The following is a 24,342-nucleotide window of genomic DNA, read 5'->3' on the forward strand; positions in this document are numbered from 1 at the left end:
AGCTAGCGCTTAGCGTGGTTAGCAGCTAATGCTAAATTAAAGTCTGCTCCAGTCTCGTGTCTTGGTGCTGGAGAGCTAAGCTGAAACTCCTGTATAACGCTCTACTTCAGCGGAGTGGCTTTACTGCTCCGTATAACCTTTAAGGAAAAATCTAAGAATTTTAAGTGCATCTTATAGTGTGAAAAATACAGTAATGTCACTCTAATACTGTAACTGTAATTTGTTAATTAGTGCAGCTTCACATGAGCCAAAGCAGAACTTTGAATGGCAGTGTGTATTAAAAATATGTAAAAAAAAAAAAATAAATAAATAAAAAATTAGAAGAATTACCTCATTCATTAAGATATTTATTCAAAGCAAACTGCCTGTTAAATATTATGGTTGAGTTTGTGGTACAGGATATGAGGGATTACTCTCACTGTGGCTACCACTCTCCCAGCTGGCACAGTAATACACTGCTGAATGGCTCTTCTTCAGTTTCAGCACTTTTAGATCGTAGGTGCCTCTCGCCACAGTGAACTCTTCCACATCAGGAAGATTAAGGTCAGGAACAAAGCTGCCGACTGCATTAACATATAGAATCCTTCTAAGAGCTTCTCCATCTTTCTGCTGATACCAGTGAACGCTATCAGTTAAGTCAGTGACTCTGCACTTAATAGACACAGTACTATTCTCTGTCTTCGTCCAGAAGAACTGTTCCTGTTCCACTGTTAATCCCTGTACAGATACTGGAAATGAAATCAGTCACTTTAATTATAAAAGTATTTAATGATGATCTAATGATTTAATTTGATGATCTACTCACCTTGGCTCAATGCGAACAGAACAATATATGTTTCGAAAAGCATCTTTCACTTAATTGTAAATGGAGTATACCTATAAATTATGCCATTTACTGCCATGCAGCTATAAAACAGTGCTGAAGTCATTTCCTGTGGGTGGAGAAACAGTAGCTGCCTGTGTTGTTAGTCTGGCCACTCCTACACTGAAAAGGAAGAATCTGCTGCCCTCTGTACTACTTCACTGTACTAATATTAGTGTGATTAGTTCTCCCTATTACACAATGCTGCCACTAATATGTTAGCCTCCTTTATTTATTTTTATGGAATTTAGCTTAAACTTTTTTGTTCAAATTACAGAGAGGCCCAATGTAGTGTTTAAAGTCTTGCCCAAGGACTAGTCTCTTATTGGTGCAGCACAGAAAAGTCACCCAGACTGGAAATTGAACCCATGTCTACCACATGATATGATATGGTAGCTCACTGGCAAGTGGCAGTGTTATCCACTGCACCACACCAACTATACCATGCATGTGCATATCTGTCAAAACAAAGCATGAATACAAACATGCACCATACATGTTGTCAGGTGAACAGTTAGGCCCAGTGGGATTCAGTGTGATTTTACAGCACGGACATATACAATGCCGTAAAAAAAGTATTTTTCTTTACTTTTTGCTGTTTTGTCATACTAATATTTTTCCAATTATCAAACAAACTTTAAAATCAGAAAAAGATAACCTGAGTTAATATAAAAAAAACACTTTTTGAATGATAATTTTATTTATTAAAATAAAAAAATCTACCCAAACCAATCTACCCCTGTGTGAAAAAAATGTTTGCTTCCTGTTTAAGATCATCCACAGCATCTCAATCAGACTTTGACTAGGCCACTCCAACGTTTTCATTTATTTATTTTTTTAAGCTATTCAGAGGAGGACTAGTTTGTGTGCTTTGGATCATTGTCCTGCTGCAGAACTCAAGTTCTCCTGAGCTTGAGGTCATGAACAGATGGCTGAATCTTCTCCTTCAGGATTTTCTGTTAAACAGCAGAATTCCTGATTCCATCGATTACAGCAGGTTTATCCAGACCCTGAAGCAGCAAAGCAGCTCCAGACCATCACACTACCACCACCATGTTTTAAGTTCAGTATGATGTTCTTTTTCTAAAATGATGTGTTATTTTTCCTACAGATATAACAGGACACATGCTTTTAACAACCTTGAATCATTTCCACTCCTTTCAAATTTATGACAGGAGTTTATAACATATCATTCAGGAAGAAAAGAGCTTTTTGGGCTGATATTAGGCAGCTTCTAATTGCAGTCCCCCGCAATAATAAGTGGAGTCAGAGGGGAGAGATAAATGTTAAATGGAGTTAAATGGATGCAATGGGGTGATGGAGGGTTGAAAAGACATGTAAGGAAGTCAAGTCAAGTAGTTTTTGTCACTACTCAGTCAGGCATGTTCCTCCTCACTCCTCAGTTCCATTTCCACACTCGGGGTCACCAGGTATAGACGACATCATACAGTGTGCTGTTTACAGTGTGCACTTTTCTGCTGAACGGGTAATCACTAAGCTTCGGTAAGGTTGCTACCACAGCTATAGATCTGACAACGATTCGCAGCCCTCTAATGAAGCATGTGATAAAAGTTAATTGAATTAAATTGTTAATCCCAATAATAAGACATATTGTACATGATTTATTACCTTGTGTTTGTTGTGATATACATTAAATAATGTGTAAACAATAAAACCTTGATTTAATTTATTTTAATCACTTTACATTACATTTTTCAGATCATCAAATGTGGTGGAATTACAACACTTCTGTAAAAAAGAGTGAAGAGTGAGCCAAAATTCCTCCACGTCACTGTAAATGACTCATTGAGACTCTGCAAACCTTTAATTGAAGTTATTGCTATTAAGGGTGGCTCAACCAGTTATTAAGTTTAGGGGGCAAACACTTTTTCACAGAGGGCCATGTAGGTTTGGATTTTTTTTTCTTTCTTAATAATAGAAAAAAATTTGAAAGCTGCAATTTGTGTTTACTTGTGTTGAGTTTTTGACTAATATTTAAATTGGTTTGATGATCTGAAACATTTAAAATGTTTAAACATGAAAAAAAGAAATGAAGAAGGGGCAAATACTCTTTTACATCACTGTATAGATCACAAAATGTGTTAATGTATCCTCACTGGATATATCCAATGTCTTAATTTTATTAGAGATGAAAAATGAAATGCATATGATTTGCCACTGTACAACCTGAGAGTTTCACTCTGGTGGAGTTATTGTAGAGGATGTGAGCAGTTTGAGTCACTGTGGCTGCTGCTATCCCAGCAGGCACAGTAATAAACCCCTTCGTGTTCCTTCTTCACTGCCCTTGTTTTAATAAAATGCACATCCCCCTGTCGTCTCACAGTGAAGTCTTTCGCTTCAGGATGGTCAGGATTGTAAACAGGGTTACTGCCAGATTGATCCATATACAGCATTCTAACGAGAGCTTCACCGTCTTTCTGATGGTACCAGTGGACATAGGTAGTCTGTAGTCCAGTTACTCTGCACTTTATATCAACTCCATGGCGCACTGGCTTCGTCCAGGAGAGATCAGTTTGCTCCAATTCCACTCCCAGCGATCCCACTGTAATCAACATTACACTGTAAATGAGCCATTCTAACCATCTAATATCAATTATATATTTTAGTATATTTTAATTTTTGTGTAAATATAATACTCCATATTAATCTGGTTCTTACCTGTGATCAGTGAGAAGAGAACGGCATAAACGTTTAAATTCATCTTTCATTCAGTTTAGCTTGACGTCTGGATAAAATACTGCTGTTTATCTGCTAGAGTCTCATGCAGAGTTTCAAAGCAGCTGTTCTGTAGAATATTGCTGATGTCATTTCCTGTGGGTGGAAATGCATTTTTTATTGTGGAGGTGTGTGCTGGGATGTGCTGCCCTCTGTACATATTATCTCTGTGCTTGCATGAGATACACATATTTTCCCCTTGTACAGTGCTGACCCCCACATGCAAGTAAAACATTTACTGAATTGTATTGTATTGTATTGTCCATAAAATGTGTACAAAGTTTAAAAAAAAAACACTTTCAAAATATTATAAATTTTGAAAAAAAAAAACATGTTATCAAGCCTGATGCATTTTTTGAAACATGGTGATAGTTAAAATATGCCTTTTTTTAATCTTCAACTGTTGGATCATCATGCTTTGGGCTTGTTTTGGATCCAGCGGCATGGGAAATCTTTCCTTATTGGATGCATAAATTAATTCAAATAAATAATATCAACACTTTCTTGAAGCAAACATCACAATATCAGTAGAACCTTGAACTAGAAGTCTTTTCCAAATAGGGTAAACATTCTTAAGAACAAGAATTCCAAAACTCTTAAATAGTTACAAAAAGAACGTGCCCCCCCGGCATCGTCCAATTACATTGTTTAAATAAATAGGAAGTATTTTATATAAACGAATAAATATACATGTTCATTGAACTTCTTAACACTAGGAAGCAGCAAATAGGCTTACAAAAGCAAAATTTTCCAATTAAATTCTATATTAATATTTTCAAAACCCACCAGAGACCCCAACAAGCTCTGCAAATTTTCTCCATACTGTATTACAATGATCAGAGGTCCTGTAAATCAGCAGGGACTGATCATAAAGGACAGGGAAGCCAGAAACCGCAATGATTAGCTTTCCTTTCATGATTCTCTGGAACGCAAACACTGTGCTTAGGACACATATCAGGCAAACTCCTGCCTTTTTATTGAATAGATGCGTTGTGTTGGAAGAATTCATTCGCATAAATTAACTTCGGCGCAACTTTTCCCCAACTTTTCCCCATGCGTGTGAAGGGACACAAATGTCAGTATCAGTCTTTTTTTCTGTAAAACGTGTGCAGATATCTCTGTAAACATGCTGGGACTGTATAGGTTGCTCACTGGGAACCATAAAGCTTTATCAGCATCACCTGTACCAACTGTAGAATATGATTTTCTAATTACATTGTAATATACATTGTCTTATATTCACCCAAATTCTGTGTGAATTGTTACATGTTTTCAGACCCTCTAGTGCCGGGGTAGTTGATGCATAAACATAAGACATGACATTCTCACCATTCACGGGTCAAAAAGATTGGACATCTTTACACAAAATTTGTTAATATATCCTCACTGGATATATCCATTGTCTTAATTTTATTAGAGATGAAAAATGAAATGCCAAGTCAAGTCAAGAGGCTTTTATTGTCATTACATCTGAGTACAGCTACACAGTGTGATGAAATTACGTTCCTCCGGAACCATGGTGCAACATAGAACAACAAGCAATAGACAACATAAAGTGCAGGAGTGACGACAGTGCAACATAAAATTATAAAATTATAACACTAAATAACAATAAATACAATAAATACAAAGGACGAGACAATTTAAAGACAGTGACAGGACAGTGCAGTACCGATACGGTATAATAAGTGTGTAGTGGGGATAAGGTGCTGAGATGTGTGACATACTGTAACATATAGAACATATATAATCACAGCACTGCATATGATTTGCCACTGTACAACCTGAGAGTTTCACCCTGGTGGAGTTATTGTAGAGGATGTGAGCAGTTTGAGTCACTGTGGCTGCTGCTCTCCCAGCAGGCACAGTAATAAACCCCTTCGTGTTCCTTCTTCACTGCATTTGTTTTAATAAAATACACATCCCCCTGTCGTCTCACAGTGAAGTCTTTCGCTTCAGGATGGTCAGGATTGTAAACAGGGTTACTGCCAGATTGATCCATATACAGCATTCTAACGAGAGCTTCACCGTCTTTCTGATGGTACCAGTGGACATAGGTAGTCTGTAGTCCAGTTACTCTGCACTTTATATCAACTCTTTTGTTCACTGGCTTCGTCCAGGAGAGTTCAGTTTGCTCCAATTCCACTCCCAGCAATCCCACTGTAATCAATATTACACTATAAATTAATTATTCTAACCATATAATATCAATAAAATGTTTTTAGAATTATTTAAAAAAAAATTGTAAATATAATACTCCATATTAATCTGGTTCTTACCTGTGATCAGTGAGAAGAGAACGGCATAAACGTTTAAATTCATCTTTCATTCAGTTTAGCTTGACGTCTGGATAAAATACTGCTGTTTATCTGCTAGAGTCTCATGCAGAGTTTCAAAGCAGCTGTTCTGTAGAGTATTGCTGATGTCATTTCCTGTAGGTGGAAATGCATTTTTTATTGTGGAGGTGTGTGCTGGGATGTGCTGCCCTCTGTACATATTTTCTCTGTTCTTGCATGAGATACACATATTTTCCCCTAGTACAGTGCTGCCCCCCACATGCAAGTAAAACATTTACTGAATTGTATTGTATTGTATTGTATTGTATTGTCTATAAAATGTACAATGTACAAAACAAACACAAAAAAAAACACTTTCAAAATATTATAAATTTTGAAAAAAAAAAACACGTTATCAAGCCTGATGCATTTTTTGAAACATGGTGATAGTTAAAATATGTCTTTTTTTAATCTTCAACTGTTGGATCATCATGCTTTGGGCTTGTTTTGGATCCAGTGGCATGGGAAATCTTTCCTTATTGGATGCATAAATTAATTCAAATAAATAATATCAACACTTTCTTGAAGCAAACATCACAATATCAGTAGAACCTTGACCTAGAAGTCTTTTCCAAATAGAGTAAACATTCTTAAGAACAAGAATTCCAAAACTCTTAAATAGTTACAAAAAGAACGCGCCCCCCCGGCATCGTCCAATTACATTGTTTAAATAAATAGGAAGTATTTTATATAAACGAATAAATATACATGTTCATTGAACTTTTTAACACTAGGAAGCAGCAAATAGGCTTACAAAAGCAAAATTTTCCAATTAAATTCTATATTAATATTTTCAAAACCCACCAGAGACCCCAACAAGCTCTGCAAATTTTCTCCATACTGTATTACAATGATCAGAGGTCCTGTAAATCAGCAGGGACTGATCATAAAGGACAGGGAAGCCAGAAACCGCAATGATTAGCTTTCCTTTCATGATTCTCTGGAACGCTTAAAGGCAGAACTAAAATGTTTCCAAACACTGTGCTTAGGACACATATCAGGCAAACTCCTGCCTTTTTATTGAATAGATGCGTTGTGTTGGAAGAATTCATTCGCATAAATTCACTTCGGCGCAACTTTTCCCCATTGCTGTGAAGGGACACAAATGTCAGTATCAGTCTTTTTTTCTGTAAAACGTGTGCAGATATAGTAACGTGTCCCAGCATAGTAAACATGCTGGGACTGTATGGGTTGCTCACTGGGAACCATAAAGCTTTATCAGCATCACCTGTACCAACTGTAGAATATGATTTTCTAATTACATTGTAATATACATTGTCTTATATTCACCCAAATTCTGTGTGAATTGTTACATGTTCTCAGACGCTCTAGTGCCGGGGTAGTTGATGCATAAGCATAAGACATGACATTCTCCCCATTCACAGGTCAAAAAGATTGGACATCGGCTTTTAGGCTGTGTATCTGGACACTGATCAATGTGACCAGCAATTACTGCCTAAAGACTATATAAACTGTGTTAAAGTTAAGTAAGACTGGTGGGTTAGAAGTCCATCAGCAGTCAGAGAAAGCACTCTGGGGTCCAGAGTGCAGAGTATGTTTGTCAGTCTGAGTTTTGTCTATACTTACCATATTATAAGGTGCACTATCAATAAACGTCTATTTTGTGGTCTATTTTCGTACATAAGGCTGTTTAAATTAGCAGGTCTCACCGCTGGGTGGTGGTGGGGGTTGCAAACTACGTTAAGAACAGCTAAGCTAAGTAAACAAATCTGAAATTCTTTAAAAAAAATAATAAATGAGTGCTGGATGTTAATCTACACAGATTTGTCTTCTGAAAACTGTTTATTTGGGTGAGTAAAGCACCTCTGTTTATTTACAATAAGCTTAGATTTCTAGATTTTGCTGTTAGCAGCTAATGCTGCCTTACAGTGCAACAACGACAAATCCGTGTCCCGGGAAGCCAGGGCGATATTCACTTGGAGTTCGTCCCAGCTTGTTTTAACATGGTAAACATGCAGACTCTAGGCCAAAAATACTCTGAAATACAACCTCTGAACGGTGAAAGTGCTAGCGCTGCGTTTAGCAGATAATGCTTATACTGCTCCTGCAGCGCTAGTCAGAATCCGCAGAAGGCTACAAGCCAATAATACTCACTTCTGAATGGCAAAAGAGCTAGTGCTAAGTGCAGTTAATGGGTAATGCTTATGCTGCTCCAGCAGTGCTAGCCGGGGTTAGCAACAGGCTACAGGCTGGTAATACTCACTTCTAAACGGTGAAAGTGCTAGCGCTTAGTGTGGTTAGTGGATAATGCTCCAGTCTCGCTTCTGGAGAAACTTTACTGAAACTCCTTCATAATGCTGTACTTCAATGGAGTAGCTTTATTGCTCCTTACAACCTGACTGGTAAAATTCATACGTAAAATGCACCGTATTATAAGGCGCACTACTGATTTTTGGGAAAATTAAAGAATTTTAAGTGCGTAGTGCGAAAAATATTGGGGCCTAATGAAGCTGTAACGTAGACTCTCCCCTTCTTTCATTATTGACAATACAAGAAAGGGTACGTTGAATAACAGACAAGGTGACTAAACATGTCTCTTCACTGATTATTTAGAGAAAATACAACATCACTATGTAGCTCATGTTCCACCCATTTGAGACCAACATGAGCATGTTGTGTATTATTCCAATGCACTGCTATTAGAGGTGAACTGACCCCTTAGACCATGTAAGTAAGCCTGCAACCTTTTGTCATTGAAAGGTATTAATGTCATAAATATCATCAGCTTCATAGACCCTGAAATAGAACCCTGTGTGACTCCACAATCTAAATGTTTACCAAAAAAATGAATACGTGTTTTAGCATTATGGTCAATAAGTTGAACATGATAAATGTCAGATTCAGGGGGTTAAAGATGACTAGTGGTTTTATATTTGTGTGAAATGAAAAAAAATGAAGAGTGAATTGTTTGTGATTTTGTAGTGAAACTGTTAGGTTGAACACTGGTAGAGTTATTGTAGAGGATGTAAACAGTTTGAGTCACTGTGGCTGCTTCTATACCAGCAGGCACAGTAATAAACACCTGTGTGGATCATCTTCACTGCGCTCACTTTCAGAACATACGTATTCTCTCCCTCGAGCTTCACAGAAAACTCCATTGCTTCAGGATGGTCAGGGTTGTAAACAGTGCTCGTCCCTGCAGCATTAACATACAGCATCCTTGTGAGAGCTTCACCGTCTTTCTGCTGGTACCAGTGAACATAGTTATCACGCTGAAGTTCAGTCACTTTACAGCTGATAGAAACTCTTTTGCCCACCTGCTTCGTGCAGGAGAGCTGAGTTTGCTCCACAGTCTGTCCCAGAGTTCCCACTGTAATCAACATTACACTGTAAATAAACCATTCTAATGATAATAATAATATAATATCTCTCATTGATCTGGTTCTTACCTGTGATCAGTGAGAAGAGAACCACACACACATATGTTTTCATCTTTCATTGAGTTTAACCTGAAATCTGCTTTAAAATACTGCTGTTTATCTGCTGGTTTGTCTTAAAAAATAATGTTTTAAGGGAGCTGTGCTATAGAGTAGCACTGATGTCATTTCCTGTGGGTGGAGATGCAGTAACAGTCTGTTCTTTCTAACCCTGCACTGCCACTAATATGCCACTATTTAGTTTGGCCCTAACATGGCACTACTGTACTACTATAAACATAATCTAGCCAGAAAGACATGCATGCTTTATTACTTCATGAATCTGTGTTCATTATCTGAAATGAAATATTTATTCCAGAAAATTATAGCAATTAAATCTATTTTGTTATACACATGTTTACTTCTTTAATGTGTATTGGAAAAACACTTAATAAAAAAGAGACAAAAAAGCTAAGCATGATATAATTTCACACAAAACTCCAAAACTAGGTCAGACAAAATGATTGGCTCCCTTAATGTAAACCTTTGAAACAAATGAACTAAAATCAATCAGTGGTTTCCTATAACCATCAACAAGCCTTCAAGGAAGCCTTCTCCCAACAACACTTTTAAGATCTCTCCACAGGTGCTTAATGGGATTTAGATCTGAACTCATTGATGGCCACTACATATCTCTCCAGCACTTTGTTTTCATTGAAGTATGATTGGGGTCATTGTCCTACTGGAAGGCCCATGACCTAGGAGGCAAACCCAGCTTTCTGACACTAAGCCCAAAATCATCTGGTAAAATCTAATCTCAGCTAATCCAAGGGGCAGAAAAGCAACCCCAAAACATATTTGAACCTCCACAATATGTGACTGTATAGGTACTGTGTTTTTTTTCTTTGTAGGCCCCATTTCCTTTTTGTCAGACAGCAGAATGATGTGCTTTACAATAAAGCTTTATTTAGGTCTCTTGGTGTCTGTCCACAAGACAATTTTCCATAAGAATTTTGGCTTACTCATGTACATTTTGACAAATTTAAATCTAGCTTTTTATGTCTCTGTGCCACCCATATAGGGACTTGAACCCAGAACCCCAGCGTTAGGTGAGAACTACAAAGTGCTCCTATATGATCAGTGGTGCTGATATAATGGACAGTGGGTGCATAAACAAGGAGGTGGCCACAATATTTTGACGTGCCTGTTTATTTAAAATTAAGACTAAAATGGGGTAACGCGTTAAAACACTGTTGCATAGTTAATAGTAAACTAAGCAGTAACTAATTAAAAGCGCTGCATCAACACCTAAGTCTCTTCTGTTAACTACAAGGGAGTACTAAGTAATTACTCAGTAGGTGGTACTAAACTAATGATTATAGTTGTTCACTATTAATTCCCCATTAATTACTGAGACTTACATACAGTATCTCCTGGAAAACTACTTAATAATAATGTCTCCTTTATAGTAACTATTAATTAATTACTGCTCAAATTAACATTAACTGCTCAGCTGAAAACTCTTACATGCCACCTGGAGAACTATAGATCTAAATCAGTGTACAAAAAATATTTGATGAGTGGGGATATTAAAGGCATATTTGAATAAAGCAAGTGACACCATTTGTAGTAGTAGTAACCTTAGTTACAATAGCATACTCAGTATCTTCCAAATATTAGCAATATATAGTAAAATACTACTATATAAAAGACTGCTTAACCTCAATTTCTGGGAAAAAAACATTATAATGTAATATTATTACATAAGAGACATTAATTAAGAATGACTTTAAGATTGTAATGATTCTTGTTTTAATAATCACTACTTTAATATGAAGCACCAACCTTATGAAAGTTAATCTTCAGCCTTGCAGTCTCACAGAGACTTTATATTGTGTATTATTAGGGTAATTACAGTAATTTCACAACGCCGGACCGCCGCCCTCTATCAGTGTGTTTATCTGCTGTTGCTGCAGGTTAATCGATTAGTGGTGAAATTAAAGCCAGTATCACCATTTCTCATACATTAACAATACTCACCATAGTATCCTCAGTATCTTCCAAAGGTTAGACACATTTTTGTAATCTTCTGTCAGTGTGTTACACGTGTTTACTCTAAAACTCTGCTCCACTTCAGTCCTCCAGGAGATGTGCTCAGTAGAAGTGATGGCTCACATACAGCTTTACTGTAGGTTGTGTCCGACATCCTTATTTGGGGGGAAATCATGTTTAAATGAATAAATATTCGTGTAAGATAACGGACTGGGTGTTCCTGTGTTCTTCTTAGATCATTAATTAGGTGTCCCGGCCTTATTTTTCGTGAGTTAACAGCAGCACATGGTAACCCATTACTAATGACTGATGAGTTACTGTGTTCTTTAGGAGTTACTGCAGGTCATGTCACAGTATTATAAAGTGAGAAACATGGTAACTAATTACTAATAACTGAGGAGTAACTGCAGATCATATCACAGTATTATAAAGTGAAATATGTGTTATATAATAATAATAATAATAATAATAATAATAATAATACATCTGGACAGTCATGCAGTTCATTTGTTTTACCCGCACAGCACATTTGCCAGTGTTATATTAACAGTGTTAGTGTTAGATAAACACTGTGAATGTTAAAAACCTCATAGTGTGATTGTTGGTTTTACACTAGTTAGTGCTAACACTTGTAAATACACTGTGTAGTGTTGTGTATTTAACCCTAAGATAGTCAGTCCATTCTGTAGTAAACTTACGTAGCTAACTAACACACATTTAACCTAGCTAACTAACACACATATAACCTAGCTAACTAACACACATATAACCTAGCTAACTAACACACATATAAACTATCTAACTAACACACATTTAACCTAACTAACTAACACACATATAACCTAGCTAACTAACACACATATAACCTAGCTAACTAACACATATATTGTAGTGTATTGGACAATACTGTGACTTATCTGGCTATCCGTAGTTGTAGTCTAGAAGCACTAAAGGATGATGGGTAATGTAGTTTTTGGACCCCACTACACTGGACTAACTAATGGAGAGCTGCTGTACGTGTTATTTTCTACTCCAGTTAACCAAATAAGCGTTCTTCTGTCTCTGTGTGAGTTCATTTATGTTGTGGATACAACATATATAACCTAGATAACTAACACACATTTAACCTAGCTAACTTGACTAACTAATGCTAAAACCCACATTTAACCCAGCTAACTTAGTTAGATAGCTCTAACTACACATATTTAAGCTAGCTAACACTAACTAACACAGACATAACCTAACTTAGCTAGCTAACTAGCACACATATAACTTAGGTAACATTGGCTAAACACATCCTAAAGCTGTTTAACAACACACAAAGTGTCCTCGTCCGATCTGGGGGTTAAATAAACTGGAAAACATCCCAATATCTTGATTACTAGTTTATTTTCTATCAAATACAGAAGAATAAAGACCTGAGAGATCTAGCTGGAACATACTTAACAATCATATCACTAAAATAAAGGGGTGCAGGGCCATGAAGACGTTTAAAAACAGTACTAATACGTTAAAATTAACATGTAACCAGTGGAATTAGAGACACTAGCTAGCGTGCTAGCCTGGTGGTCACCATGGTTACTGCAGAAGAGATTCCACTGACACAGTTGTGACATCACACACCTGAGCATATATCAGCAGGAGTTCCGTCAGTTGGGGTTCAGGCTAGAGCTGGGAGACGCAGTATCAGGACTTCGGAGGAAATCTTTCAGTTACTGAGGACGAGCAGCTTTAGTGAACATTAGCAGAATGTCTTTACTGATCTCGATAAAGACGGTGGTTCAGCGGCCGGTGAAGATCAACCGGCAGAGCTGGGAGAACTTCCAGCACGGGGCGACCAACCGCCCCAGCAGGAGAGAGAAACGTCCCCAAGTGTTCATGGACGGACATGAGGACGCTCCTGCACTGAAACAGGCCAGACTCCAGCTGGAGAGAGGTGCGTTATGGGACAGATTTCAGTTTGGTTAACATGTTTAATTTCTCTTAAACTAAATCAAATTTTCTCAGATCAGTTTTAAATGTTGATTTTAATACAGTTCTAATACAGTTTCTAATGTCACTGATGTGCTGCAGATATTGTCGTTAGCTCCAGCGGAACCTCTGGTAAGAGGAAGCTGGTGGAGACACCGGAGGAGGAAGCTCCGGTAATGAAAAAGACTCGAATCCAGCTGGAGAGAGGTGCGTTATGGGGCAGAATTCAGGAATCTGGTTTCCATGCTTGGTTAAGCTACCGTTTCTTGTTACTGGTGGTGATGAAGCATGAATTGTTGTATTGCAGTACTTCTTTAGCTGTTTAATTATACTATATTTAAGTATATATACTGTATAAATACATACAATGATTTAATATTCTTTTTATTGTTTTCTTTTTACAGCTCCTCCCACGGTATGGATCATAGGGGACAGCTATATTCGCCGTGGGGAGGAGATGGCGAGGAGCTCACTGGGAGGTGACCTGGGCGTACAGGCTGAGGTCAGCTGGTTCGGCTGGGGAGGACTGAGGTGGCAGGGACTCGTCCCGTTCTTCAACCAGTCTCTAATAGGAAGAACGGCTCCGGATGTGCTGATCATCCACTGTGGAGGGAACGACCTTGGAGGAATGAACGCCCTTCATCTTAGCGCCCAGATGAAGGAGGATCTCCGTGATCTCCACCGTCGTTTCCCACACATGAAGATCATGCTGTCGGAGATCACCCCCCGACGTCAGTGGAGGTCCTCCACTCACCCCAAGAGGATTGATGCAGCCCGGAAATGGTTGAACGGCGAGATGGCCGATTTCATGTTGGGAGTGAAGGGGGGTGTTATTCATCACCCAGATATCCTATTCCACAACCCTCGACTCTTCCTCAGAGACCGGGTTCACCTGTCTCCTTCTGGCAACGAGCTCTTTTTAAATGACATCGCAGAATCCCTGAAAACCTTCATCTAATAAAAGTGATTCTGCTGAAATGATCTGGATTCATCTGGATTCATTCAACACTGAGAAACACCAGGAGACTGATGACTTTACACTGCAGTGAAATCAACAACTCAGCATTAGATGCTAATAAATGTTAAAGTTTTATTTTCTATAACATTCAAAATCTGTAAACTTAAAAATAGTCTATTTTGTAAACAACAGAATGAATTAATGTAAGAAAATAAAAAACAAATTCTAGAGATTGGGAAGATAACAGAGTTCACAGTAGACTTTATCAGCCTAAACATTTCAAATAATTAATTTAAAACAATTCCCAATTCTTTAATTAAAGTTATATGTAAGCTTAAAAAAATCTATATTTCAAGTCAAGTAGTTTTATTGTCAATACTGCATATGTACAGGACAGAGATTTGAAATTACTTTACTCTCCTTCCTACATTTTTACAGCAAGTACAGATAATCGATATAATAAAATAGAATGGGAGACATTGTATGTACAGTACAGCAGGGACACAAATAGACATACATGAAGCAGAAAACAAAGTGCAGTAGTGTGGGGGGTGAAATAAGATATATAATGTAAAAGAATGGGAGACACTATATGTACAATACAACAAGGACACAATAGACATACGTAAGACGGAAGACAATAGTGCTATATTGATGGTGATGTAGTGGAATGACAGTATAAATAGAACCTGTATAACAGAAGTGCAAATATGGTATAATAGCTTAAGGCTGGTAAAGTGAATGAGTGCGTAAAGTTCTTACAGTCACAACTGTTGGGGAATGAAAGTGTGTATGACAGTGAAAGTATAGCAGTAGTGCAGGTATTGGGCGTGTAGTGCAGGTCCGTTTTGAAAAGTTCCAGTACTGTGTGTGTTCTAGTACAGAGTTTCAGTACTGTGATGGTGGGGGGTGGGAGATGCTGAGTGAGTGTGCGCTGGGGGCAGGATTGGGATTGGGGGTACAGCAGGAAGGGAGTTCAGCATCCTCACAGCCTGATGGATGGGGCTGTCTCGCAGTCTGCTGGTCCTAGACCCGAGACTCCACAGTCTCCTCCCTGATGGCAGCAGGCTGAAGAAGCTGTGTAGTGGGTGGGAGGGATCTCCTGCCAGACGGAGGGCTTTCTGTGTGAGGCGGGAGCTGTACAAGTCCTGAAGGGAGGGGAGAGAGGTGCCATCTTCTCAGCTGCTCTCACGATGCGCTGGAGGGTCCTGCGGTAGGATGCTCTCGATGGCCCCTCTGTTGAAGGTGGTCATGATGGGGATGGGGGCTCCAGCTCTTCTCAGCTTGCGGAGAAAGTAGAGACGCTGATTTGCCTTCCTGGCCAGTGATGCTGAGTTGGTGCTCCAGGAGAGGTCCTCTGTTACGTGCACACCCAGGAACTTGGTGCTGCTCACCCTCTCCACAGCAGTTCCGTTGATGGACAGAGGAGTGTGCTGTGTGAGTTCTCCTGAAGTCCACAACAATCTCATTGTTCTTCTCTGTGTTCAGAGAGAGATTGTAGTGTTTGCACCAGGAGGCCAGGCGGCTCACCTCGCTCCTGTAGTGTGACTCATCGTTGTTGAGTTAAGATTCAGGGAGTTTAGAGTTTCTACATTTCAATAAATATCACTAAAGCCCTATTCGGGGGTCCTGCGGTAATTTTCTCTTTCATGGGGGTCCTCTGTGATTTCATTCCCATTCGGAACGACTATCTATGCGTTTTTCTCAGACGTCCTCTGAGAAAATTACAGGCAAAACTATCTACTGTTTTTCACTGAACTCTGTGGTCCTCCGGTAATTTTAGTTCCGTCTGGACTCACATCTCTGAGTTCCGTCACCTCGTGTTTAATAAAATAGCTATTTGTCCACTGCTGCGCACCATAATTACATTTTGGGTGTGCGTTTCCACAGAGATCTATGTAAACACAACATTGAGTGGAAATGGAGGAGCTACTGAACGAGATGTCAACGAGATACGATACTCTGTGATAACATATGTTGTGATATCGATGTATAAATCTAACTTTCCGAATTATTTTCCATCTTTGCTCTTATATAAGTGCACCAACTAAATGGGCCCCAACATAACAAGTGCTTATCGTTATGTTGTGAAATATATGTTGTTAATAAAAATAATAATAACAATCATACTAAGACATTTTAACAGTCATGCAGTTAATTTGTTTTACACGCACAGTACATTCGCCAGTGTTATATTAACAGTGTTAGATAAACGCTGTGTGAATGTTCAAAATCCCACAGTGTGATTGTTGGTTTTACACTAATTAACTAATAGTGCTAACACCGGTAAATACACTGTGTAGTGTTGTATATTTAACCCTAAGGTAGTCAGTCCATTCTGTAGTGAACTTACATAGCTAATTAACACACACGCATTTAAACAAGCTAACTAACACACACACATTCGGGGGTAAAAAAAATAAGCTGGAAAAGGTCTTAATATCGTGTTTACTAGTTTATTTTCAGAACCAGGAGAACTGCGTCTTCTGTGAAATTACCATAATTACCCTATTAGTGCGCACTTTAAATCTCTGTGAGACTGCAAGGCTGAAGATGCACTTTTATGAGGTTGATGCTTAATATTAAAGCAGTGATCATTGAAACAAAAACTGTTACTGTCTTACAGTCAGTCTTAGAGTCTTAGATGCCTTCTGGATAACTTTAATTATGGTCTCCTACGCAAGGGCGTAGGAGCGGGCTTGATATTGGGGGGGACACATTTGCCAATATGAACCCAAGCCCACCCTATAGTTTCCTAGAACAACATTTGTGGAAATTACTTTAAATTAAAAGTAAATTATTATTATAAGGTGATTTTACAACCTAAACAGGTTACTCCACGTTACAGTTACTGTTGTTAGAAAAAAATATGCATGCAATGTCTGAATTATATACATATAACAAAAATGATCAGTTATCAGCTAATATTTAAAATAATATAACAGATTTGGTTATTATTATTATTATGTATTGGCATGTCAATTCTGTCATATATTTACATTTTCTCCTGCGCTTTTATTTCTTTTTCTACTGAGAGCTCTTCTTAAGATGGTGTCCTTTTATGTAAAAGAATGGAACTTTACGTTTCATATAAATTTTTATAAACGTCAGGACATGTGGTCTTACTGTGAACTACAAATGAACAGAAGTCAGGTTAGATCAGTGTTTCTCAACCCTGTTCTTACATATTCTACTGCATATTAACACTGTTCTGCATGTTCTTGAGCTTCCTCTGCTTTAAAGGCATTTAATAAAGTGGTGGTATGATGTGTCTAATACACTGCTGGATTTACATGATTAATTTAGGCTCCATAGGGGGCTAAAGGATTTTAACAGGTAAACTCAGTAAATGACTGTTTATTAGCTGATCAGGTGGATCAGGTGGAAAACACAGTTTTAGGGCAGTGATCAGGGTTAAGAAACTGCTTTAAACTACAAACATAAAGTACTGTACTAAATCCTGGCTATCCACTACATGCAGCTTCTAGTTAACTAGTTAGTTAAATTCATTTTCGTTCATTATAGCTCACACTAAGTCCTGCAATCCTAAATTAAGAAACAGTTTGAAAATGAAATAGTGATTAGCTGATCAGGTACAGGTCAAGTTGAACATTACATATATATATTTTTTTCTTTAACCCTGACTCCCTATCTAATTAATTTAAGTTAAACTAACTCACTAACACAGCTGCAGTTTATTAATCACAGTGGGTTTAAACTGTGTGTTTTGATTCAGAGACGTGTATTTTTAACCAGCTATCAGAAACATATCATCACAGTTTACGTGGTTAGCCTATCGTTACCTTTCTGTTAGAAAAATCTCCGTATATCCAGATCTGTTTTAAAATCAGCTGAAGCGGCTGCAGCCCGATCCCGCTGCTAAATCTCACAGCGAGGGGGCGGGGCTTCCCCAACAGCAAACTGACTCTCCTCCTCCGATTGGTCCGGTCTGTCTCCTCATTAATATTATGGCTGATGTGAGCGAACTGATTTCATTTTTGGGGGGGACAAATCCACCTATTTCTAATATTGGGTGGGACATGTCCCACCCATCCCCCCCGGTTCCTACGCCTATGCTCCTACGTATTGCTACATAATGTTTTTTCTTTCAAAAACAGAGCTTAAGCAGACTACTACACACTGTAGTATTTAACTATATGTTGCTAATATTTGGAAGATAATGAGGATAATAAGGTAACTAAGGTTACTTCTACTGCAAATGGTGTCACTTGCTTAAGTCAAATTTGACTTTAATATCACCATTGAATAATTTGATTATTGTTCAAGTACATAGTTCCCAGGTGGCATGTAAGTAGTTACTGTTGATTTAAGCAGTAAATATTGAATAGTTACTATAAAGGAGACATAATTAGTAAGTAGTTCTCCAGGAGAAACTGTATGTAAGTCTCGGTAATTAATGTAGAGTTAATAGTGAACAGCTATAATCATTAGTTCAGTATTATCTACTCAATAATTTTTCAGTACTCCCTGGTAGTTAATAGAAAATATTTAGGTGTTAATGCAGCACTATTAATTAGTTATTGCTTAGTTACCTTTTAACTATGGAGCAGTATTATAAAGTGTTCCCCTAAAATGGATTTGATTGGGCTGTGTAACTTTCAGGTTGAACACTGGCAGAGTTACAGTAGTTATTGTACAGGATGTGAGCAGTTTATCTCACTGTGGCTGCCCGTCCAGACAGCACAGTAATAAACTCCAGCATGGTTGAGCTTCACTGAGCCCACCTTCAGAACATAATTATCACCTGCATCACCCTTCTCTAGAGTCACAGAGAAGTCTTTTGCTTCAGGATGGTTTGGATCAGGAACAGTGCTAGAGGCATCTTTATTAACGTACAGGATCCTTTTCAGAGCTTCTCCATCTTTCTGTTGATACCAGTGGACGTAGTTGCTGCTCTGAAGTCCAGTCACTTTACAGCTGATATAAGCTCTCTTATTCAGTGACTTTGTCCAAAGGAGCTCAGTTTGCTCCACAGTTTGTCCGAGTACACCCACTGTAATCAATATTATAGTACATAAATAAATAAATAAGACAGACTAATATGGCTTAAAAATGAATTTAAATACACTGTAACCCCAATATGCTTAAATACACTGTAATCCTGATATTTAACATTAAGATACTACTCACCTACAGCCAGTGAGAAGAGAACAGCATAGAGTTCTACATTCATCTTTCATTTACTTAAGAACAGAGTTCTGTGTTTCATATAGTTCTCTCACCTGCTCCTCAACTCAACTGTTTCATTAAAGCGGCAGTGTGTTATCAGTAATGAAAACCTCCCATCTGTGACACAGTGATGTCATTTCCTGGATATCAGTCAGCATTCTGGCTCTTCTGAAGCGTTAATAACAAGTGCAAAGTAGTTGTTGTAGTGTATATCATTTAAAAAAGGTAAAAGAGTAATTTCTATTGAAGAAGAAATTTAATTTTGAAGATTTTTAACAGGAACTTGTTGCAGCATGGTGGCAAAGCATGGTGTGTGAATACCACAAACCAAAAAGAAACTGAGGGTTGTGTGCTCTCTCCATGTCTATGTGGGTTTCCTAAGAACATGCCGGTTGGTGGTTTGGTTAAAATAAGGGTGCAAATAAGTATGTGAGAAAGTAAACGGATGGGAGTCAGGAATCCTGCAATGATCTGTAGAGGGTGTATTCCACTCTTGCACCAAGTGTTTCTGGGTAAATTGACCAGGACAGATCAGATAAGGCCAAGTTCACACTGCACGAGTAGCTGACTGTTAGGTGATCTTCTCCAAAAAATACCACTATATTTTCCAGAATTTCAGTATTTACACTTAATTAATGAATTAGTGTACTTCCTCTACTGCTTCTTCATCTGCTCTGTACTGAGTGTTGCATGCTGTAGCAGTTTTTGTACAGGATGTGAGTGATTAGCGTCACTGTGGCTGCCACTCTGCCAGCTGGCGCAGTAATACACTGCTGAATGGCTCTTCTGCAGTGTGTCTATCTTCAGATTATAAGAGTTAGCAATGCTGTTTACGCTCACAGTGAAGTCCTTTGCCTGGGGATTGGTGAGTCCAGTGCCGTCGTGCTTGATGTAGAGTATTCTAGTCATCGCCTCTCCGTCTTTCTGCTGGTACCAGTGGATGTAGTCAGTAGTGAGGTCAGTCACTCTGCAGTTGATATACACACTTTTACCCTCCTCCTTCACCCAGGAGAGCTGATCTTGCTCCACTGTCACTCCCAGCACAGCTGGAATCAACAGTCAACTCTATATTAGTAGTATATTAATGATACATGATAGAATATAGTAGTATATTGATGATACATAATAATATGTGTATGATAACCCATGTGTAATAAAGACCTAATTATACTACTCACCTTGGATCAGTGAGAAAATAAAAATAATAAACGTATCAACAAACATCTTGTTTGAGTTGTTTGAGTTAAAATGTTATGGTTCACAAGCTTGAGTTTTCATGTTATGTTACCAGCCTTACAATGTCTCTGCTATAAAACAGTGCTGATGTCATTTCCTGTGGGTGGAGTAGCCATAACAGTCAGTCATTACATGCAGAACAGTTATCAGAATGGTTCCCCCAAAAGACAGTTATATAATACACTGTAAAAAGGGAACTGTTAGACTAACTTAAAAAAATTACTTCAATTGGTAACATATAGTTGGTTTAGGTTTTTCTAAATCAAACACACAGAGCAACTTTTAGGGTATACAATTTTCTGGGCAATTTAAAATATCCAATTTATCTGGGCTCTGAGTGATCCAGCGGGCTAAATGCTGCCACTATGATCGGGAGATCACTGGTTCCAATCGTGACCATGTAGTTTGCCATCGGCTACCAGAGTCCTGAGACAGCACAATTGGCTTTGCTCTCTCTGGGTGGGTAGGTGGTGCTCTCTTCCCACATCACTCCAAAGGGTGATGTTGATCAGCACAGGGCATCTGTGAGCTGATGTATCGGAAATTAGTCGCTGCGCTTTCCTCCGAGTGCGCTGTGATGCTATTGGAGGATGTGTTGGGTCTTCACTAGTGATAGGGGGAGTCCTAATGAGTGGCTTTGGTAATTGGCCTTGTAAAAATAAAAATTAGGGTGAAAAAAGAATATCCATTTTACCATTTCACCTGACCTCCATGTTTTATTGCACTGTGGGAGGAAACCAGAGTACCCAGAGGAAACCCACACAGACATGAGAAGAACAAGGAAACTTCACCCAGATAGGGACTTGAACCCAGGACCCCGCGTTGGGTCAGAACTTCAAAGTGCTCCTATATGAACAGTGGTGCTGATATAATGGACATTGGGTGCATTAAAAAGGAGGTGGCCACAATATTTTGACGTGCCTGTTTATTTACAATGAATACTAAAATGGATTTGATTGTGCTGTGTAACGTTCAGGTTGAACACTGGCAGAGTTACAGTAGTTATTGTACAGGATGTGAGCAGTTTATCTCACTGTGGCTGCTTGAGCTCCAGTCCCAGACAGCGCAGTAATAAACTCCAGCATGGTTGAGCTTCACTGAGCCCACCTTCAGAGCATAATTATCACCTGCATCACCCTTCTCTAGAGTCACAGAGAAGTCTTTTGCTTCAGGATGGTTTGGATCAGGAACAGTGCTAGAGGCATCTTTATTAACGTACAGGATCCTTTTTAGAGCTTCTCCACCTTTCTGTTGGTACCAGTGGACGTAGTTGCTGCTCTGAAGTCCAGTCACTTTACAGCTGATATAAGCTCTCTTATTCAGTGACTTTGTCCAAAAGAGTTCAGTTTGCTCCACAGGTTGTCCGAGTACACCCACTGTAATCAACGTTATAGTACATAAATTAATAAATCAGACAGACTAATATGGCTTTAAAAATACAGTTAAATACATTGTAATAAATAAATTGTTTAAATACACTGTAGCAAGTGTTTCTGGGTAAATTAACCAGGACAGATCAGATAAGGCCTAGTTCACACTACACAGGTCGTCAACTGTTGGAAGATCTTTGTTAAAAACCTCAGCTTGAAGGCAAATCTGCGATCACTCGACACTCAGTCATGTGAAGCCATGTGGTTTCTTAGTATTTGCATTATATCACACTTAAATGTAAACAGTGAAAAATGTTTAATTTATATTTAATTTAATTTATATTTTGCTCAGCAGTGGTTTTCACCTTGGCACTCTGCCATTATACCATTTTTACACAGTCTCATTGGTTACGTTCACATTACCAGGCTAAAGTGACTCAAATCTGATTTTTTGCTCAATGTGGTTCAAATCAGATTTTTGGCTGTGTGAACGTGCCAAATCAGATTTGAGTCACTTTCATATGTGTTCCTAAATCGTATACGTATCTGATCTATGAACATGCAACAAGAATGTGAACGGTCAAATCGGAATTCATGCGTCTTTTTGCTTTTACGCTGCTCTACGTGCTTCTCTTTCATACCCACACATCTCTTCATCAACTAGAGCTGTAAAAACAGCAAAAGCAAGACGGTCTTTTTTTCACCTCCTCGACCTGAGCATGAACTTCAGACCATCTGTTTACTCTCCACTCCAGCAAAAGATGCTCCACGTATGAGCTGCTAACAAACGCATCCATTTCCCTTTGTAAAGCTACAAGTCGACTTTCAAATATGAGGTTTTGTGTTGTTGGTGAAGATGACGACATTAACCTCTTAAGCTCCAAGCCTATTTTTACCATTTTCCTCCTGAAATTACATACTCACATTTGAAGGCGTATTACTCCAATATTAAATAATTCAGAGTCAATTCCATGAATCTGTCACGTCCTGGCCTTGTCTCATGTCTCTGTGTGTGTCCCATGTGACCTGTGCCCCTGTGTTCTGTCTCAGTACTTTTCCACCTGTGTTAATTTGTAGCTCCGCCCCCTAGCCCCAGGTGTTTCCACTTTCCTTGTGTGCTATAAAGCCTTCCTTTGTCTCTTGTCCTTTGTCGGTCTTTGCACCTTCCTCTGTTGTTTTGTCACTCCTCGTTACTCTTGTCTATTCTCCTCGTTCCCTAGTTCCTTGCTCTGTGTTTTTCTCTGTTTATTTCTTGTTTGTTTTTTTCTAGTTTCTTGTTTAGCTCCGTGTTCCCTAGCTCCCTGTATATACCCTGCTTTGTGTTTATTTTTTAGTTTAGCTCCTTGTATATATTCCCTGTTTGTTTATTATTATCATTATCTCTAGTTTGTTTATGTTCTCTAGTCTCCGTCGTTTATTTTGATTTATTATCTTTGTTACGTGTTTACTTGTTTCTTTGTTTATCTTTGTTATTTATTTTAATAAATTATTATTTGTTTCGCCCTTACCTGCACTTGCATCCGCCTCCTCGTCTACCTGCCTGGGTCACCCCCGTGACAGAATTAATATTACTTGGAAGCCTTTACACATTTCATTTAAGACACTTTAATTATTCAATTGAACATGTAATGGCCAAAATATGGTAAAAAAACAGGAAAAATTTTAGCCGCTTTTCAAATTTTCTATTTTATTTTTTTTATTTTCAGACATATAAAATGAACTATTTATATGGAAGAAGGGTTTCGGCAGCTCTATATTTTGCCATAATGTGTTTACAATCATCATATAAAATTATAAACTGCTGCCTTTAATTGGTAAGATATTATTGTGATCTGAACCAGTAATGGTATTTTCTTTCTCCTGAAAACTTTATAATAATAAAAACTACCACTTTAATAACTCATTTTGCACTAATAAGGCTGTTTTTGTGTGGTCTACTCCTATACAAACAGAAATCCGCAGTGTCTCTTTAAAGGGGACATGAAACATTTCAGTTTGTACAAGTTTTCTAAGGTATTAAATATAATGGCATTTATTTGGGGGGGATTTTTTTTATATAAAATGTTTACACACTAAATTATAATATATTTATGTTTGTTACGTTTGAGCTAGGGCGCCGCCATGTTGCCCGTGCAGCACTGGTGACGTCACGAGGTTGGTTGGTTTAAGATCCCAGGCATATAGCTAGAGGAAAAGAGCTAATTGTTTGTCGAGATTATGGATGAAGACGAAGCTGAACTAGGCTAACATGGAG

At 38.3% G+C, this 24,342-nt stretch overlaps 1 protein-coding gene and 3 gene segments (V, D, J or C); 1 reads left to right on the forward strand and 3 right to left on the reverse strand.

The window, feature by feature from the left end:
• Positions 1-9,395, reverse strand: part of LOC111194233 (T cell receptor gamma variable 2-like) — a 39,841-nt gene extending 30,446 nt beyond the window's left edge. The window contains 1 exon segment of the V gene segment in view: positions 9,345-9,395. Within this exon segment, the coding sequence occupies positions 9,345-9,387 (43 nt within the window).
• A 3,613-nt stretch (positions 9,396-13,008) lies between these two features.
• Positions 13,009-14,315, forward strand: LOC125803738 (uncharacterized). The gene is made up of 3 exons (XM_049481851.1): positions 13,009-13,299; positions 13,437-13,541; positions 13,739-14,315. The coding sequence occupies exons 1-3, from the start codon at positions 13,113-13,115 to the stop codon at positions 14,290-14,292; spliced, it is 846 nt and encodes a 281-aa protein (XP_049337808.1). The 5' UTR covers positions 13,009-13,112; the 3' UTR covers positions 14,293-14,315.
• Positions 14,316-18,941: 4,626 nt separating this feature from the next.
• LOC103023731 (Ig kappa chain V-IV region S107B-like) lies at positions 18,942-19,658 on the reverse strand. The segment is given in 2 exon segments: positions 18,942-19,306; positions 19,444-19,658. Coding segments are annotated over 2 exon segments (408 nt in total).
• A 438-nt stretch (positions 19,659-20,096) lies between these two features.
• On the reverse strand, positions 20,097-20,706 carry LOC125804021 (Ig kappa chain V-VI region NQ6-8.3.1-like). The segment is given in 2 exon segments: positions 20,097-20,528; positions 20,661-20,706. Coding segments are annotated over 2 exon segments (438 nt in total).
• Positions 20,707-24,342: the final 3,636 nt, after the last annotated feature.

The sequence above is a fragment of the Astyanax mexicanus genome, chromosome 8 (genome assembly GCF_023375975.1).
Source record: "Astyanax mexicanus isolate ESR-SI-001 chromosome 8, AstMex3_surface, whole genome shotgun sequence".
NCBI lineage: Eukaryota > Metazoa > Chordata > Actinopteri > Characiformes > Acestrorhamphidae > Astyanax > Astyanax mexicanus.

Bases quoted from the DNA above. Each gene is read 5' to 3' on its own strand.
- LOC125803738 (XM_049481851.1), top strand. From the start codon at position 13,113: ATGTCTTTACTGATCTCGATAAAGACGGTGGTTCAGCGGCCGGTGAAG. The intron at 13,300-13,436 runs GTGCGTTATGGG...GATGTGCTGCAG, and splicing joins CAGACTCCAGCTGGAGAGAG to ATATTGTCGTTAGCTCCAGC. The intron at 13,542-13,738 runs GTGCGTTATGGG...TTCTTTTTACAG, and splicing joins TCGAATCCAGCTGGAGAGAG to CTCCTCCCACGGTATGGATC.